Source organism: Carcharodon carcharias, chromosome 18, assembly GCF_017639515.1.
Source record: "Carcharodon carcharias isolate sCarCar2 chromosome 18, sCarCar2.pri, whole genome shotgun sequence".
In the NCBI taxonomy this organism is placed as follows: domain Eukaryota; kingdom Metazoa; phylum Chordata; class Chondrichthyes; order Lamniformes; family Lamnidae; genus Carcharodon; species Carcharodon carcharias.
This window is the reverse complement of record NC_054484.1, coordinates 33,845,820-33,865,265: the sequence shown is the minus strand read 5'-3', so window position 1 is coordinate 33,865,265 and position 19,446 is coordinate 33,845,820. Positions and strand designations below refer to the sequence as shown.

At 40.4% G+C, this 19,446-nt stretch overlaps 1 protein-coding gene across 7 annotated transcripts in view; it reads left to right on the top strand.

The window, feature by feature from the left end:
* Window positions 1-19,446, top strand: part of traf3ip2l (TRAF3 interacting protein 2-like) — a 75,768-nt gene that overhangs the window by 13,411 nt on the left and 42,911 nt on the right. For 3 of the 7 annotated variants that reach the window (XM_041211744.1, XM_041211739.1, XM_041211746.1), the window contains exon 2: window positions 19,323-19,362. The exons of 1 other annotated variant lie outside the window; for it this stretch is intronic. In XM_041211744.1, coding sequence (XP_041067678.1) covers window positions 19,325-19,362 — 38 coding nt within the window. In that variant the 5' untranslated portion in view covers window positions 19,323-19,324. Of the gene's footprint in view, window positions 1-10,820; window positions 10,908-19,322; window positions 19,363-19,446 lie in introns of all 7 variants that reach the window. 3 more of the 7 variants (XM_041211740.1, XM_041211745.1, XM_041211741.1) reach the window with 2 other exon arrangements.

Here is a 19,446-nt window from a genome sequence, read left to right as displayed (position 1 = left end):
TTAAGTTGAACCAAGGTTTGGATAATTTGATGCCTCTGTAGCCTCTTCCAGCTTTGCAACACTCCGAACTCTGCTGTTTTCCAATTCTGCCCTTGCGTTGATTTAAAAGCCCACATTTTCACTTGTCCAAATATTTCCTCCACTGGCTCTTTCAGTTTTTTTTTGTCTGGCTGTGCACCTGTAAAGCATCTTGGGATATTTTAGTATGCTGTTGACACTTTATACATGCAAGTTATTGTTGTCTTTGCATCATTTGTCAAGCATTGTTTCAATGTGGCTTTCAAATTGGATGATGTTGCAGAATACTTACCTAAAATTACTGATTAATATTAAAAAAATGTCATTTGGTAGTACAGAAGTTGAGTATTGCTGAGAAAAGACTGTAGTTGAAGCTCTTCGTCTTGCACTCATCAGGACAATTGCAAGAATACAATGTAAGGGAAAACAACAACTTTATACTGTATGAGAAGAGAGTGCTGATTAGTTGGTTGGCAAGTGTACTTTAGTAGAGGCATTGCCATGGCGAATACACCAATTGATGGTGACTGACAGTTAACTGCCAAGCATGGTTTGAAATTTAAACCAGGCAGTTTAACTTTGGTCAAGGCATTGCCCTGAGGAATGAACCAGCAAGTATCGGTCACTTATTTGTTTAGCTGAAACAGGTGCAATGTGTGTACATGTTCTTTTCTGTCTGGAAAGAATGGTGCCCTGTGTGTTAATATATGTAACTTCCAGTACAACAGAAGGGACATGCTGTTTGATGTGATCCGACAGTCTTTGGGACAGATGACCTACATAACTGGCATCACACTGGCACTGAAATTCATATACCACATTACTCATTTGTGTGGTAGGCAGAATGTCTTTTTTGGCTCAACAGCAGCATCCTGTTAGTAGTGAATACCACTCATGTTGCTACTGCATAATAGCATGAAACAGCTAGCTTCACCCATTGCTCAAATTTTTGAGATACCTTGCCCTTCAAAGGTACAAACTGTACCCAACCAGCCTGTGCTTGCAAAACTCAAAACAGCGTCCAACATTAGATGTGATTCTGCAATGGACAACATTTACTGAGTAATCCTCAGTGTGCTAAGACTTATGCTAGCAACCAGTTTAAAATTGTTGGGCTTGCAGTGTGACACTTTGCGTGTGCTGTCTGATTTAAATTTCAAACAATGTTAACTGTTAGTCACCATCAACTGGTGCATTCTCCGTGGCAATGCCGCTACCAATCGGCGTCCACTTGCCAACCAATAAGCACTCTCTTTTCATTTAGCATAACGTTGTTTTCCCTTACATTTGTATTCTTGCAAATTGATCTGATGAATGAAAGGTGAAAAGCTTCAACAAAACGTCTCTTCTGTTTTCAGCGATAACCAAAAAAATCCTGTTATCTATTGTGCAAGTGCGTTCTTGAAGAGCAAGAAAGGTTGAATGCTGAAGGTAGTGTTGGGATTATTTGGCATAAATTTTGTTAGTTTCTAAATTTTAAAATGCTGCTTGTGGTCAGACAGGATTAACTGACTTGTATGTAATCAATAGAAAGTGGGACAGGTAGGTTCAGAGGCTTTACATGTGTTAACAATTTAACAAGGCAAGAAATGATTTGCAGTACCAGCATTTAATTTCTATTTTTGGGGGTATTATGGTCATAGGATTTAGTCCCAAATCACACTTTTATGAAGTAGAACATCAGAACCCCTCTGATCCAGGAACCACCAATGCTAAGTTAATTTCAAAGATAGGTCAGTAACCATCATTCTTTTTGCGTTCTCTACATACCTAAGCAGGCAGGTGCCAGAGAAATGCTTGTGCTATGTGTTCCTGCCTTTTAAGAGCATATTGCATCATCTGGTATGACTTGTGTATCCATGTATTTTTATAATGTCCTTGCTTTCAGTTAAGTGGCAGTAGAGCCTGACTGCTGAAGATCCACTAAAAGATTTTGGATTCTTTTTATTTTGACAACATCTCCCTTCCCCAAAATATTAAAAAGTGCATGCAGCTATTGACTTTACCTTTTCAGGCTGGTTTTGAAAGGACATAAGGGCATTGATTCTTTTGAGGTGGAGATCCAGGATGGAACCCATACTCCCAATCATTGGTTTTTATACAGGGATATGTGGGTCATAAGATGCTGGGATCTTAATTCTGTCATTTGAACCACCATGATGTGCAGGGATAGTTGTTCATTCTCTTTGATTTCTCTTACCTGCACATTATTTCTGTTGTATATGTTTTAGCAATATTTTATGTTGTGTAGCTGACACTAGGGTCTGTGGGAGTGCCTCAAAAGTTTAAACTATTGCTCAAGAGCGTACAGTTGGTAGAAATTCCTGCTGTGCATTACTCCACCTGGATTAGTGCTGAGGGTTATTCTAAGCAAAGTTCTTAATACTACAGGACTCAATATTGAGACAAGGAATGATCACTAAGCCCATTTGTGGACTTGTTTGTATTTTATGAAATGGGCACAAAACATACCTCTGATCATAATAGAAATTAAAACTGTAGTTCATGCTTGTAACTTTTTCTGTTTAAAATATTTATGTACGAAACTTTTGAGCGTAGCATAAGGTGTTATATTTTGGCTGTGGAATTTATTCACTGATTTTCTAGAGAATTCGATTCTACTTTAAACAGTTGCTAAGTACAGATAGCTATATAATAACTAACAAACGTGGGCCTGTTAACAAGTGAAGCCTGGAGAATTTACAATGGGGAATAAGGAAATGGCAGAGAAACTAAACAAATACTTTGCCTGTCTTCATGGAGGAAAATACAAAAAATCTCCCAGAAATTGAGAATCAAGGGACTAGTGTAAATGAGAAACTGCATGGTATTTAATATTAGTAAAAAAGAACAGAAATTAATAAGGCTTGAGTAGATAGACTTGAGTTGGACCTGATGATCATCAACCACCTCTTTCAAAACTCTGGGATGTAGAGATAGTAGATGCATTGGTGGCCATCTTCCAAAATTCTATAGACTCTAGAATGGTTTCTGCAGATTAGAAGGTGGCAAATGTAACCCAATTATTTAATAAAGCAGGGAGAGAAAATGGGGAACTACACACCTGTTAGCCTGACATCAGTGGTAGGAAAAATGCTAACATCTATAACAAAGGATGTGATAACAGGACATTTAGAAAATAATGGTATGATTGGACAGTCAGCAGGGATTCATGAAGGGGAAATCATGTTTAACAAACCTGCTGTTGGAGTGTTTTTGAGGATGCAACTAGCAAAAGCGATGAAGGGGAGCCAATGAATATGGTGTATTTGGATTTTCAGAAAGCTTTTGATAAGGTCCCCCACAAGTTAGTAAACAAAATCCAAGCACACGGGATTGGGGGGAATATACTGGCATGGACTGAGAACTGCCTAACAGACAAAGGAATGAATGGGTCATTTTCAGGTTGGTAGCCTATGACTAGTCGGGTGCCACAAAAATTGGTGCTTTGGGCCCCAGCTATTCACAATCTATATCAATGATTTGGATTTTGGGATTAAATGTAATGTTTTCAAGTTTGCAGATGACAAAACCTAGGTGGGAGCAAGAGTTGTGAGGAGGATGCAAAGATGTGGCAAGGGGATTTGGAGAGGCTAACAAGGGGCAAACATTTGGCAGATGGAATACAATGTGGAGAAATATAATGTTATCCACTTTGATAGGGAAACAGAATATTTCTTAAATAGTGAGAGGCTGGGAAGTGTTGAACTTAAAAGGGACTTGGGTGTCCTTGTTCATGGGTCACTGAAAGCTAACATGCAGGTACAGCAAGCAATTAAGAAGGTAAATGGTATGTTGACCTTTGTTTTAAGAGGATTTCAGTAAAGATGTCTGTCTTCATTAATCTAGAGCTTTGGCAAGACCACACCTGGAGTATTTTTGCCATAGAGGGAGTGCCATGATGGTTCACCAATTTAATTCCTGGGATGAAGGGATTCTCCTAGGAGGAAAGATTAAATAGACTGGGCCTTTATTCTCTAGAGTTTGGAAGAATGAGAAGTGATCTCATTCAAACATATAAAATTCTTACAGGGCTCAACATGGTTGATGCAGGAAGGATGTTTCCCCTGGCTAGGGTATCTGAAACCAGGGACACAGTCTCAGAAGGGGCAGAGCATTTAGGACTTAGGAGATAAGGAATTTCTTTACTCAGGGTGGTGAATCTTAGGAATTCACAGCCCCAGCAGGCTGTGGAGGCTCAATCGTTGAGTATGTTCAAGACTGAGATCAATATATTTCTACATATTGAAAACATGAAGAAATACACGGATAGTGCAGGAAAATGATGTTGAAGTTGATCTCATAGAATGGTGGAGTGGGCCTGAAGGGCTGAATGACCTACTGTTCCTATTTCTTGTGTTCTTATGTAATGCATTTATATCACAACTATAGTGTTAAAGCGAAGCAGAATCTGTCAATATTATACTATCGATGCAGCCCAAATCTCGAGCAGTAATGTTAATGCAAAACTCTGCTTCAACTTTTCTAGTTCAATCCAACAATGAGTGAGAGCACAAATGGGACTACCACAGACTCTGTGAAAGTGGTTTATTCTCACTGTTCAGACAACAAAGGAATTGCAATAGCCCACCACCTTATTGGCCTAGAATTTTGTGGAGCTTTTTGGTGACTGGCATAAGAGCAGCATTGTGCTTTTTTTTTTCCTGAAGAAAACTGCATTACAGCAGGTTTTAGACACAAGTTTCCACAATTGCTTGTGCTATTTCCGGCATACGAACAACGTGTCTCACCCAGCAGAACTGGATTTGAGGGATTAGTACCTCAATGCTGGGCAAATTGGCTTGGGAGAGGATTGGACAGCCTTTCTTGCCACTGTATTTGGAGGATCCTGTGAAGACACTGCTGGTGTTATTTCTCCAGTGCTTTGAGCTGCCTGCTGTAGGTTGTCCAAGTCTCCGAAGCAAAAAGGAGCTGCCCGACAAACCTTGACCTTAATCTTGGCAGGAGACTCTCAGGTGGACAGCAGGAATGCTTTTAGGGATGTCCTCAAAGCATATCTGAAGAGATCAAACATGCCTGATGAATTGTGGGAGTCCCTGGCTTGTGAACAAGCAAAATGGGGAAGATTCATTTGGGAAGGCATCAAACACGTCAAGAGACTTCAGGAGACTGCAGAGGCGAAGTTGAGGTGTCAGAGGGAGTGCACTAATCTCCAAACAATCTAGCTACCCAATCCTTCAAGCGCCACCCGCTCCACATGTGGCAGAGTCTGTAGATCAAGAATTGGACTTATTGGCCATTTCAGATCAAATTGGAGTGGAAGCAAGTCATTCTCGATCCCGAGGGACTGCCTAAGAAGGTGATTACGTCTGCTAGCACATGTCATTCATTTACCTATCTCTGCCTATATGTGAATGTTTCTTGAATTTGGAGCAGTAATGTGCTGCCATAGATTATGCACAAAGGGTATAGACATTGGGCTGCTGGATTACTAACCTTTTCTGATGTTTGGTCACAATTTGCTTTACTTTTTCAAAACGTTTCTTGTGGAGACCTGCACAATACTTACACTAAGATGGAGAGTGCTTTGGTTATTAGAAGTGTTTTGAACACCTGCCCCCTCCCCTGTCCCCATCCCAAGTGTTCAAAAGGCTTAAGCAGCTGGAATGATCTTTCCAATGTCAAAACCCCTGCAATGAGCAGCAAAAGCAAGAGGCTTTGAGAGGACAGAATAAACAGGAATTCCTCACTGTGCATTTGGTGGCACTGTATTTGTGCTTATTTGACATCTATTTAAGTCTTGGTATTGGCAGATGGATTCTACATGAAATTTTCTGTAATTTCTGCACAAGTTGACCAGGACGTTCTGGGCAGCCAACATGTTACTTGACCCTTAGCAGCAAGACAATGTGTAAACAACCATATTTTATGGAAGCAAAAATAAAATGGGACTCGGTCTCATAGGGGCTATTGGAAGAATAGAGAATGATTTCCAGCTAGGTTAAATGGCCAGTGTTCTAACTGTTTTAATTTAAGTACATTATACTCTAAAAATGAAATAAATGGCAAGAACCATTATAGTAAGTCATTATAAATCTTGTTCAGATGTTGCCTTTCAGTAAGGATAGCAACCGGGATATACAATTTGTAAATACCATTTTTCTGCCTAGATTTTTTTCCCGTTGCAATTTGAGACTTGTTTGGGACTACTGACAACAATGCCGAATATGTTCACCTATCCAGTGCATTCTACATGAACAAAATGAGACTTACTTACCATCACGTGGCCCTGCCCCAACCCCTTCCCTCCCCTCCTTCCTTTTCCCTCCTGCTCAACCATGTCAGTAAAATGCAGGATTACTAATTGAAGACATGCTGGTTTAACTACTTTAACAACTTTTATTTTGGGAGGGATGAGAGTGATTTGATGACTTTGATATCAAATCATAGAACAGAGTTTCAATAAAGGGTCAACTTCAAACAATCTGTTCTTTTTTATATTTTTTTAATTTAATGGTCAGCCTGACAAAGTTCAATACTTGTTACCAGGCTAGAAATTATTTCTGACAATAGCAGATGAATGCTCAACATCCTCATGCTAAATTCCTTTGCTGTTTGAGGGTTAGCCTAATTGAAATAAATGGTCTTAACTCCTATTCCAAAGAATGACATTAATGGGAAAGTAATTCAAATACAGCTCCAGCTTTAAGTATTTGCATCTTATTGTGTTACTGTCCTGACCCAATCTACTTCTCCGTTTTTTTATTATTTGTTATCTGTTGCACCAAACGACGCACACAGATGATGTGGTTGTTCTTGAACAGCTGCAGTCCAAAAGATGCACACAGATAATGTGGTTGTTCTTGAGCTGCTGCAGTCCAAAAGATGAACACAGATGATGTGGTGTAGCTACACCACATGGACTGCAGCGGTTCAAGAAGGCAGCTCACCACCGCCTTCTCAAGGGCAACTGGGGATGAGTAATAAATGCTGGCCTAGCCAGTGAAGCCCCCATCCTGTGAATTAATAAAAACAAGCGTGTTTCTGCCCCAAGTGTGCCAATCTTATACATGGTGGGGACAGATGGGTGGTTAACAACATATTAAATGTTGAACCTTAATTTAAAAAAAAAAGGATATTTTGAGAAAATATTTGTAACATTGAAAGACAATGACACACTGCCTTAAAACTGGATATGTAGCTTGCATTTAATTTTAATGAATTCCTATTTGAAATATACAGACACTCTTTTTCTATTATATACTGTTATATATTTGTATATAATTGTGTTGTCAATTCTTGCCGCGTGAGGATTCTGTCAGATGTCAAAGTTAAGCTTAGGAGCAGCTTTGTAGTGGGTCAAACTTAGTGTTCCAGCTGTGTGCTTAAAGGCAGTGGGAAGACAGGATAGTCTGGGAAAAATAATTGAAGCTAGTTTCCTATTTCAGGAACATTTGGGAGTTTTGCTTTGTCTCAGCAGAAACATGTAGCCTAAAGTTCTGTGAACATTTGACATAATTTAAAGCTCCTATAATTGTGAAAAATGTTTTTTTATTAGCTTACCTTGAGTAATATAACAGGAAATAATCCCATTTTTATTGAAAGCTTTTGTAGGAACTTGTTAATACTTGCAATTGGGATCCATTCATAATTATCCATTGTTCATGAGGAGCCATAGGCCTCCCTCTCTCTCTTGTTCACTGCAATTCTGCATGCTGTTTTTGTTCCTCCCTCCATCCAGTTTCTGATGATGTCTATCCATCCAGTCATTTTCTGAGCTGGTCTGTTGTTTGCCAATCTTTCACCTTTATTGTCACCAATATTAGACTCTCACCCTGCCTTTTCCAGTGGTCATATTTTCTCAATTTCTGCTTCACTTCAGCTAAAAGCCAATGAGGTGCTGGAACTCTGATTTTCAAATTCATTAGCTCTTTGCAATGTCCAGTTGATTCTAAGAATCCTTCACCACATCCACATTTCAAAAGCAGTAATCATCTTCTCAGCCTAATTGAGGGCCCAGTTCTTATGCTCTATATTGAGGATTGTGCAAGTGGTTTTTTTTTTCAACCGCAGGCTGATGTTGGATATCTTCCATACTTCATTCAGCTGAGTGGGCAGTTGCTAGCCTTGGCTTGATTTCACTGCTGCTATCCCCATTTGTGGTCACTTTTACTTCCAGAAATAGATATACATGCGTAATGGTTGCTAACTGAATCATCACACTGCTTTCGTCATGAATTGCATTGAGTATGCCTTGTTGCTCAACCCAAACTTCAGATTTGACTTTCTCAGTTCTTTAGTCATTATGGAAAGCCCTTGTTTATTCTTCAACTATTAGTGTTGTCAGCATATCTGATTTTCCGGATGTTGTGACCACCAACACTGACTCTTAGTTGTTCTGGAAGAGCAGAGCTGACTTCTCTCATGACCTTTTCTCCTATGGCTTTATAAAGTAGTGGTGAAAGCAGACATTTTTGTCTGACTCCTTTGCCAAATTGGCTCTTGTCTTGTCTCCCAAGTACACACCACACCTTTTCACCAGTTTATAATCTGGCTCATTCAGAGAATTTAAATGATGTGGTACACCAAACCAAATTCAAGGTTTTCCATAGTTCTGCATGGTGGACTGAATCAAAGGCCTTTGTGTAATCCAGATTATGCATAATTCCATGTCATTTTGCTTTTTGACAGACTTCTCAATTATATTGCACAGCACTACAAGTTCATCTGATGTTCCTTTACCTGCAGGGAAACCAAACTATTCCTCACCTATTTCTAGTGTGTTGAAATGTGAGAGCATTTGTCTGAATTTCGAGGAGCACTTTGAGGCATGGCTTATCAGGCTAATTGTTCTATATTTTGAGCAGTCTTGAGCGTTGTGAACTTTTGGTGATGTTACCGGCTTCAAAACCCGCCAATCATTTGGCCAAATTCCACTTCTTGATATCAGGTCACTGATTTATTTCATGGCTGTGACTGTTGATGTTCCTTCACTTTCCAGAGCTTCAATGGGCATGTCATCTAATTCTTTAGCTTTGCTGTTCCCCAGCTGCTTAAGTGCAGATAAAACTTGACTAATCAACAATTCTGGTTCCTCCTCCTCCAAGTTTACAGGCTGTGTACTTCCAGATCTGGATCTGCTCAATAGAACTGGGTGCAGTATTACTGCCACTGGTCCTTTCTCATCAGTTCCTTGGATCATATTTCTATCTGCTGCTTTCACACCGATGCCAGCTGTTGTTTTTCTTTGATAGAGCTGTGACAACCTTTTATACTTTTGTTGGACTGCCCTTCACGACTTGAATTTTCTGTTTCCTGTGCCTTTTTAGTAAGGTCCTCTTTGGCTGTTCTGAGCATTTTTCACTTTCTTGCAGAGTTTTTATAATCAGCTCCTTGATGATCCCTCCACTTTGCTGATCGGCACACTATCAGCTTCAGACACTTGACTGTTATCCAGGGCTCCTTGCCTATCATGGCTTTTGGGCATACTTTTTTTCAATGCAATGTTTATAGCAGACAAGAATCCTTCCAAGGTAAAAGCAAAATACCATGGATGCTGGAAGTCTGAAACAAAAGCAGGAAATGCTGGCAGTATCTGTGGAGAGAGAAACAGAGTTAATGTTTTGTGTCCGCATGACTCTTCAGAGCTAATGAGAAGTAGAAATGTGATGGATTTTATACTGTTTAAGAGGAGCTAGAGCAAGATAGAGGGTCAGGGATAGGTGGGAGCTAAGGAGAGAATTGACAAATGTCATGGACACAGGACAAAGGGAGTGTATTGTTAAAGACTAAAGGGGAAAAGGGATTTTTAAAAAATTAGTAAATAAATAAAATTTTGGATTTTTAAAAGGGGTGGGGGATGGAGGAGAGAGTTCATTGAGTGCAATTGTTGAACATAATGTTGAGTCCGGAAGGTTTAAAGTGCCTAATCAGAAGATGAGGTGCTGTTCCTCTAGTGTGCGTTGAGCTTCACTAGAATGTTGCAGCAGGCCAAGAACAGGCATCTGGGCAAGGTGGTGTGTTGAAATGGCAAGCGACAGGGAGGTCTAGGTTGTGCTTGAGAACTGAATGAAGATGTTCGCAAAGCAGTCACCCAGTCTGCGTTTAGTCTCCCCAATGTAGAGGAGACTGCATTGGGAACAGCGAATATAGTAGACCAAATTGAAAGGGGCGCAAGTGAAGCGCTACTTCATCTGAAAGTGTTTGGGGCCTTGGACGCTGAGGAGGGAGGAGGTAAAGGGGCAAGTGTTACACCTTCTGCAGCTGCACGGGAAGGTGCTGTGGGAAGGGGATGGGGAGTTGTGGTGATGGAGCAGTGGACCAGGGTCTCATGGAGGCAATGGTGCTACAGATTGCTGCCAGGGGAGGAGGGGGGGTTAGTGGTGTTGTTTGGTAGCGGCATCATGCTGGAGTTGGCGGAAATGGCAGAGGATGATCCTTTGAATGTGGAGGCTGGTGGGGTGAAAAGTGAGGGGGATCCTATCATGGTTCTGAGAGAGGGGAACAGGTGAGGGCAGAGGTGCGGGAGATGGGTCGGATATGGTTGAGGGCCCTGTCAACCACAGTGGTGGGAGCCCTCGGTTAAGGAAAAAGGAAGACATGTCAGAATGTCATTTTGGAAGGCAGCATCATTGGATCAGATGCAATAGCGGTGGAGGAACTGGGAGAATGGGATGGTTCCTTACAGGAAACAAGTTAATTGAAACATAAGATCCTGAGGGGTCTTGACAGATGGGTGTGGAAAGGATGTTTCCTTTTGTGGAAGAATCTAGAGCTTGGGAGTCACTGTTTAAAAATAAGGGATTTCCTATTTAAGACAAATGAGATTTTTTTTTCTGAAGGTAGTGAGTCTTTGGAACTCCCTCAAAAGTTGGTATAAGGAGGACATGAGGAGACAGACGACTACGCCAGAGTGAGACAGAGACTGAGTGAGTTGCGAATTAGGTTCACATGGGAATTTGCACAAGCTGTGGTCCATGTAGAATAATTCCTAAGTTAATTAAATTAAGCTAAGTAAACAACATAGCCCATAAAGCTTCAGCGAGAGAGAACTGGGAGTTTACAGGTAGTCTGTGTGATGTCACAGGAATCCCGTAAGTTGATTCGTAAGTATAGGCCTTTCCAGACTCAGCACAGAGGGGGTGATTGTGAGTGACAGATAAGTTATGATGTTGTACCATACTATAGTAAGCACTTAATGTTAAGGCATGTCAGTGCAGCTTGGCCACCTGGAATGTGCATCCTGTGGGATGTGGGAAGTCGTGCAAACACAGTGCTCTCGACTAAGCTGGTGATACTTCGTGCAGATGCAGAAACTTGAGCAGGTTGCAGGACTTGAGCGGTGGCTGGAATCACTGTGGTGCATTCACAAGGCTGAGGATTATGTGGATAGTGTGATTAGGTCACGCCACAGCTAAGAGATACAGAAGCAAAGAAAGAATGGGTGACCACCAGAGTATCTAAGAGAAAGGTAGTGCAGGAATTCTCTTAGGACATCTCACTCTGTTTTTCCATTTTGGATACTGATGAGTGAGAATAGGAAGATTGATCAGTGGCTGGAGAAATGCAATAGGAGGGAGGGCTTTAGATTTGAGGCGTTGGGACTAGTTCAGGGGCAGGTGGTACCTGTTCAAGGAAGACTGGTTACACCTTAACTGGGATCAATGTCCTTGCGGGGAGGTTTGCTAGTGCTATCGGGAGTATTTAAACTAAATTGGCAGGGGGTTAGGAACCTGAGTGGAGAGGAAAGGAACTGGTGGTGGGAAGTAGAGAAGTAGTAACTGATAAGGGGGATATATCAGAGTAGCATCAAGGTAGATGGAATAGTTGGAGAATTTGATAAAATTAGAATAGGCAGTAGTAAGCCGTTAGATGGGGTCAGAATAAGGGAGAAAGTAAAAAAGCCTAAATGAGGGCTAACGTACATGTATGTGACTGCGTGGAGTGTGGTTAATAAGATTAGTGATGTACAGGTTGACAAATGGAATTATGATATTGCTATAACAGAGATGTGGCTTAATGGACAGGACTAAGCATTAAATATTCCTGGGTACAAGTTGTTTAGGAGAGACAGGAAAGGAAGAAAATGGGGAGGGGGCAGTGGCAGTATTGATTAAAGATGGCATGGATGGCGTGGAGAGAGAGGATGTTCCAGAGGGGTCAAGGAAAGAACTTCTCTGGCTAGAGGTAAGGAATGAAAAAGGTGCAGTATATAGACTATCTACTAGTGGAAGGGTTATAGAGAAACAAATCTACGAAGAAATTACACAGGTGCAAGAATTATAAATTAGTTTATAAATTTTTCCAGCCACTGCTCAATCTTCCTATTCTTATGCTCACTAGCACGTGGCATTGGGAGTAATCCTGAGATTACTGCTCAAGATCCTGATTTTTAATTCCCTTCCTAACTCCCTAAAATCTGCTTTCAGCACTTCATCCCTTTTCTTACCCATGTCATTGGTCCCAATATGAGCCACGACCCCTGGCTGTTCACCATCCCCCAAAAGAATGCCCTGTAGCAGCTCTGTGAGGCAACGTACCATCTTGGAATCATATCTACAGCTGCGGAAACGCCTGTCTGATGTGAAGATGGGTGTTATCTCTTTTAGTATTTTTGGGAATATGGTTGTATTCAGTAAAGAAGGGGGTGCATGGTGTGCTCGTGTGTGTTTTGTGTGTCCGTCCATAATTAATTTTCTAAATATAGAATGGGATAGGAATAGTGCAAAGGGACAAGAGGGGTAAAATGGCCTCCTGCACTGTAAAGATTCTGTGATGGAAGCAGTCTGAATATTTTTAAGGCAGAGCTGGATAGATTCTTGAAAAGCAAGGGGTGAAAGGGCTAGTTGGGAATGTGGAGTTGATGTTATAATCTGATCAGCCATGATCTTATTGAATGGCATAGTGGGCTCAAGAGGCCAAGTGACCTCCTCCTAATTCATATGCATCTTCAGGGGATTCTGCAGTTGGCATAAACACTTGGATGAGGTTCATCGCTGTTGGCATAGTTTCATTTCGCATTGCAATCACTCTGGTAACTGGTTCCACACACGCGATAGTGTTTCGCAGCTTTGGGGACACCAGAAATCTCTCACCATATTGATGATCCCCAACAGAATAGTACAGGCTCCAGTCCTCCATTATGTTTAGTTGTCCTGAACCTGGCTATTTCATCTCAGCAGTGCCCAGCACATTTTATGTTGAGCCTATTAAATTACTTCCAGATCTGCTCAAGCTGGCCAGTTTGGTACATTGTTCTAACATTGCATATTCCTATGTTTGGGAGTCTGTGGCTGTCCCATTTGGTTTGACAGCTGTTGTAAGAGTCTGACACCCCCCCCACAGTCCTGAGGGTTTGGGTTAGCTTCATTATTTCCATATCTGTTGTTCCATGCCAAGTTGCATTTAGGGTTCCACCAACCTGGGGGTCCTAGTCAGTGGCAAACCACGAATGTCGACTTGATGTTGTGCTTCCATTTCAGAAAGAGACAAATGGTTATAGCTTGAGAAGCACCACTCGGCATAAAACATAGTTGACCAAGGTCCTGCTTTACCACCTGCCTTGGCCCTGTACTCCTGTGCCTTCACTGCCATCAGAGTCTCCCATTGGCCGTCCATCAGCTCCAGTGCTGGTGATTGCATGCACTTCAGGATAGATGCTCCCATCACTAGTTAGATACTCTTTCATAGTTTAGCCAGTACAGTGATACTGTGGCCAGGGATAGGGCCACTACCATGCCCTGCAAGTTACTTGGAGCCATATGTGAGAGCTGAGTGCTATGTTTGGACCAGTGGTATTATCAGCCACATAGACAAAAACCTAGGCATGACTGCTGCGCTGCCAAAGGTGCACATACACCCCATATATTTTTTACTAGCTTACCATGAGAATTATCACAGGAGATCTTCCGTATTTTGTTAAAGCTTTTGCAGGAACATAGCAAAAATTTTCTAGGAATTGGAGTATAAACTTTAAAACCCAACTACTGGCATCAATGACTTTATGCTGGAAAGGGCAAGGCAAAAACAAACAAAACATAACACTCCTTTGGCTTCTTATTGCACCTACAGCTGGAAAATGGGGGAAGGGGGTAAATGTTATGGATTTGAATCCACTTGAGATTTGGGTATTTTTAAAGCAATTGTTTCACAAACTCTCATTGCCACCCACAAGTATCTAATTCAATGAAGGTTAAAATGGATTGCTTTACCCTTGAGCCAATGTTGAATAGATTTTGTTTTACATAACATCACATTAATTTGTGCAGCAAACTTCAAAATCAAATTTTATTCCTTTTGTATCATGTTAAAATGAAACAAATGAGGCCTAAGGACCTTTTTTTTTGTTTAAATTGCCTTATTATATGGTATTTCTATGAATCTAAAAAATATTTGAAATATTTAGCCAAGCTTTAATGTGACTACTCCCATGTGTCAGAGGGAATTTTGATTAGATATTTTCTCTCCCCCGCTTCCCCCTCTCTCTCTCTCCTCCCTCCCTCGCTCCCTCTCCCTCTCTCTTGCCCTCTCTCTCTCTCTCTCTCTCTCTCTCTCTCTCTGCGTGCCCCCCCCCACCCATATGTGGTTTAGAACATACCTAGAGTTAGCTATTTGCTTCATCTTGATCTTACGTTTACATTGCCGAATCCATTCCAATTTTGATATGAATCACCATAGATTAGATATAGTATATGTTAAAATATTTTTGCATTGTAAAATCCATGTACTGAATTACAGGGGGGGAAAAATGAGCTATTGAGCATGCATCAGTGTTGCTCAAGAAATCCATGCCACATTAGAGGTATGCTACAAACCACCACCATAAAAAGGAAGATAATTTTGAAATAGGAAGAGTACATGATGAAACAGGAATATTAGTCAGAGTTGGTCAACATATTGCATGACTGTTTCTTGATCCAGTGTGGCAAGGAAGTCAGTGCTTATCTTGATCCGGCATTTGTAATGTTGTTTTAAAAACCTCAAAAAATAGAATAAATTTAGTTGCAGTACAGTGGCCGCCAAACAAAGTTAAATGATAGAAATTAGAGCTAGCAAACACCAGACAGGAGTGTATTTTTTAACAGGCAAAATTGCATGAAATAACAAAGGCAAATATAATTTGGGGGTATTGTTCAATGCAATATATACATCTTCGATGTTTCAGAAGACAAATTAAGTACTTCAGAGAGGAACACATAGCTGAGGCTAAGCGTAACAGTAAACCATTTTTTCACTACCACAACAGCAAGACGTGACCAAAGGTAAAACCCGCAAAAGCTACAAATAAGCTTGAAGTTGAGGATGAACCTAAAACAGTAAATATTCTGAATCACTATTCGTCCAGATATGTGCAATATGCCTTCCCTAAACAAAGGTATACCCTAAGTAAAATCAGTGATTTTGTTACATATGAGATGGAAGCCCTGGACAGGCTAATTGGGTTTCAAACAAATAAATTCCTGGGGTATATGATATTTAACTCGGTGCAGAAGGAAATTCAGAAGAGATTTGTAAAGCACTGATAATGACGAGGGAGTCATTTAACACTAGCATAGTATCAAAAGATTAAGTAAAAGACTAAAGTGCCTTTGTTTAGTCAAAAAGTGTGATAAGTCATACACAGGCACAATATTCTTGTTTCCGTTCCATGTATATCATGGAATATCCAGTAGGTTGGAGGAGCAGTTGTACAACAATAATCTCCTGGATAATGGCAAGCAGCATGAATTCAGAAAGTGAAGACTGTGCCTTGCCTACCTCATCAACTTCTTTCAGGTAGTGATAGTCTTTAGACTTTTTGAGTGGAATTTAAACTGTGGAGATTTGTGGTAAACCTCAGGAATGGGTAACTGAAGGGTAGGAAACAACAAGCACTCATTGAAGGTTGTTTTGGTGGGGGATTGGAGGGGTGGACCGGGTTGGTGGGAAGGAAACTTAAAGCATTACTCTTTTTAAGTTTACATGACCTGAGTCGCGTAATACAAGTGGTAACTTGCGTAGATAACCAAACTTCAGCTAAACAAAATAAGTGACAGCCATTCACTGGTTCACTCCTCAATGCCTTGACCAGAGTCATGCTTGGCAGTTAATTGTCAGTAATCAAGTGCTGCATTCTCCATCTCTACATCTCTACCAGAGCCTAATTGCCAACCAATCACCAATACAATCTCATGCAGTATAAATTATTGTTCTCTTTACATTCAGTATTCTTGCGAATTGTCCTGATAATGCAAGGTGAAAAGCTTTGACAAAAAAAAAGTGCCACTTTTTGCAGGAAGAGACAGATAGAGGCATTTAAAAAAATGCTTGGTTAAATCTCAGACTACAAACAAAACTGAGGGCTAGTGGAATTGGAAGAGACAAATCAGAAAACACAGGAGTTGGACAAGTGATCAGAAGAATGACTGACTGATGAAATTTAATGCAATCAATTATCAACTGCTACACCTAAAAAGAATGTGTAATACAAAAGGTGTTGAAATAACAAAGATGAAGCAGAGACCAGAGAGACTTCAGAGGTTTGATATTAAATATTTCCAACCAATGCAGAGCATCATTTAAGAAAAAGCAGCATGTTTTGAGCTACATAACCAAAATGGTGGAACATAAATCAGAGGAATTAATGGCCAAAATTTATAATGCCAGAATCACTCTGGGTCTTAAACTGCAATTCTTTCTGGTTTCCCAAGAAATGAGAGTTTGAAGTGCTAGGGACATTCACAGCAAGAGCCATAATGGTGGTCTCCAGTGCTGGGGTTGAGTTATGAGAAAAAGATTGAAGAAACTTTGCTTTACAAATTGTAAAGAAGGTGACTTAGATATGATCTTATGGAGGTAGTTAAGATTGCTCTGGGTTTAGAAGAATTAATTCTGAGTATTTCTTTAAATCGCAGTAGAGATAGGATAATGCGTTCAAACTGGGGACTATTTTCTTCCAGGGTGTAGTTAGAGCAAAACCCTGGAATTGTTTATGAAATAATTGGATGTCACAATGGGATGACATTAAGAGGTACTCTGAACTAATTAATCAAAATAGATTGAGTGGCCTTCCTCATTGAGAAATGTTTTGTTAGTTCCAGACAGCAGTTGGCACATTAACAGAGCACTGATTATCTATAAATGCACTTGTTCTTCTGTTTATTTCTTTTTTGTTTGTAGTGTGAGATTTAATCAAACATTTTTTTAAATGCCTCTATCTGTCTCTTCCTGCAAAAGCGGCACTTTTATTTGTCAAAGCTTTTCACCTTGCATTCATCAGGACAATTCGCAAGAATACTGAATGTAAAGAGAACAATAATTTATACTGCATGAGATTGTATTGGTGATTGGTTGGCAATTAGGCTCTGGTAGAGATGTTGCCATGGAGAATGCAGCATTTGATTACTGACAATTAACTGCCAAGCATGACTGGTCAAGGCATTGAGGAGTGAACCAGTGAATGGCTGTCACTTATTTTGTTTAGCTGAAGCAGCTATGATGTGTGTACGTGTTCTTTGTCTTCAAAGAACAGGGCCCTGTGTATTAGTGTATAGTTTCCAGTGCACACACATACACTGTGAGCCTGACTATCTTAAATTGGTTGTCAGCGTAATTCTTAGCACACGGAGGGTTACTTAGCAAATGTTCTCCAATCGTGGAATCGCATCTAATGTTGGATTTGAAGTTTTGCAAGCACGGGCTGGTTGAGTACAGTCTGTACCTTGCCCGTTGCGAACAGCAGCTGGGAGATGCTGTTTGATACGATCTGCCAGTTTTTGGAACATACAGTCTACATACATAGCATCACACTGGCATTGAAATTCATACATGAAAATATTCATTTGTGTGATGGGCAGAACATCTTTTTGGCTTGGTGGCAGCATCCTGTTAGTGGCGAATACCGTTTGTGTTACTACTGCATTGTAGCAGCGTGAAACATCTAGCTTCACCTGTTGATCATTTTTGTGAGAGACTACAGGAAGGGCAAGCTGACGTGGACTGGGCACTTTATAGGACCAAAAGTGACGACTAGTTCATGAGTTTGCAAAATATACTGTGCGAAATAAATGCAACTGCAGATTTAAACATAGCAGAAGTATCACCCATGTATCGCAAATGTCCATTGTTCATGTTTATATTTGGCGCTCTTGCAAATTGTCTTGAGTGCAAGACGAAAGGCTTCAACAAAAAATGTCTCCTCTTTCTATAAGCAATACTGTCAAGTTCTCTACTACCATACAACTACCTCTATCAACCAGAGTTAACAAACCTACCCAGAATACACATGCACAACTGGTACAAACATGAAACTTTGTGCACAGGCATTTGTTACGCAACTGGTTTTGCTCATGCTCGCAAGCAGAGGATTCACTTGGGTCCCACCAGAGATAAAATCAAGCACAGTGCAAAGGCTTTCTTTTTGTTTATTAGTTATTTTGTTTATTAAACTCCTGTTCTCCACACACACCCCCTTTCCCTTTTTTCGTTCTCATACTCACCATCTCTCTCCTCCCACTCCCCCAAATCACCACCTCCCAACACCCCATCCCCACAATCCTCCCAGCCAAAAATTTAATCTTCTAAACATTGAGAAGTATTACACTATTTTCATCTTTATTTTGGCCTTACTCTTGGCCTTTTTAAAAACCTTTGAGAATCATAAAAGGTTTTTGGCACAAAAAGAGGCCACGTGGCCTATCATGCTTGTTCCAGCTGAAGAACAAGCCTTCCAGCCTAATCCCACATTCCAGCATTTGGTCCCTAGCCCTACAGGTTGTGGCGCTTGAGGTGCATATCCAGGCACCTTTTAAACAACACCTCTCCAATCAAAGTAGTCGTCTTAGTGTGATACACTCTTTCCCTATTTTATGATCCATCTTGCTTTTGAAGATACATACTTTCAGTGTTCTTATTAAGTTAGGGTATTCAAAACATCCAAAATGTCTCCAATTATTTGTGTCAATTTAGAATTGTTTATTTAAGCTGCTCTTGAGATATATCATCAGCCTTTTGAAACAGCAGGAAATGTGTAATTAGTCACATGCACACAGTCTTGGGCAATGGTTTGTTTTAGTTTGAGGTCATGGGTTTGACTTTTAACTTCCTAATTGTTTGAATATTGTGTTTGAATTTCAAATGCTGACTAAGGAATTTCTAGTATTTTTGCTATCCAAATTTACTAAGATAGTGGAGAATTGCAAGTACACTGAACCCTGAAACATTTAGAACCTATAGTTAAAAGGAAAACCATGTGTTTGGGGGAGGGAAATGAATGTATTTCCTGTTGGAAACTGAGTGAGTAACAACAAAATTGTGACTTAGATGTTTGAGTTCATGTTCCTGAAAGTGATTTTGTGTTTTTACAGCAATGTTCACAGCAGATAGTCACAACAAGAAGATCAATAGGTAAGTTTGACTTAGATTAGAGAAAATAAGTTTGGGGCATTTTTAAAATATTGAGAACTTGTACATTCATTACATTTTGTATTC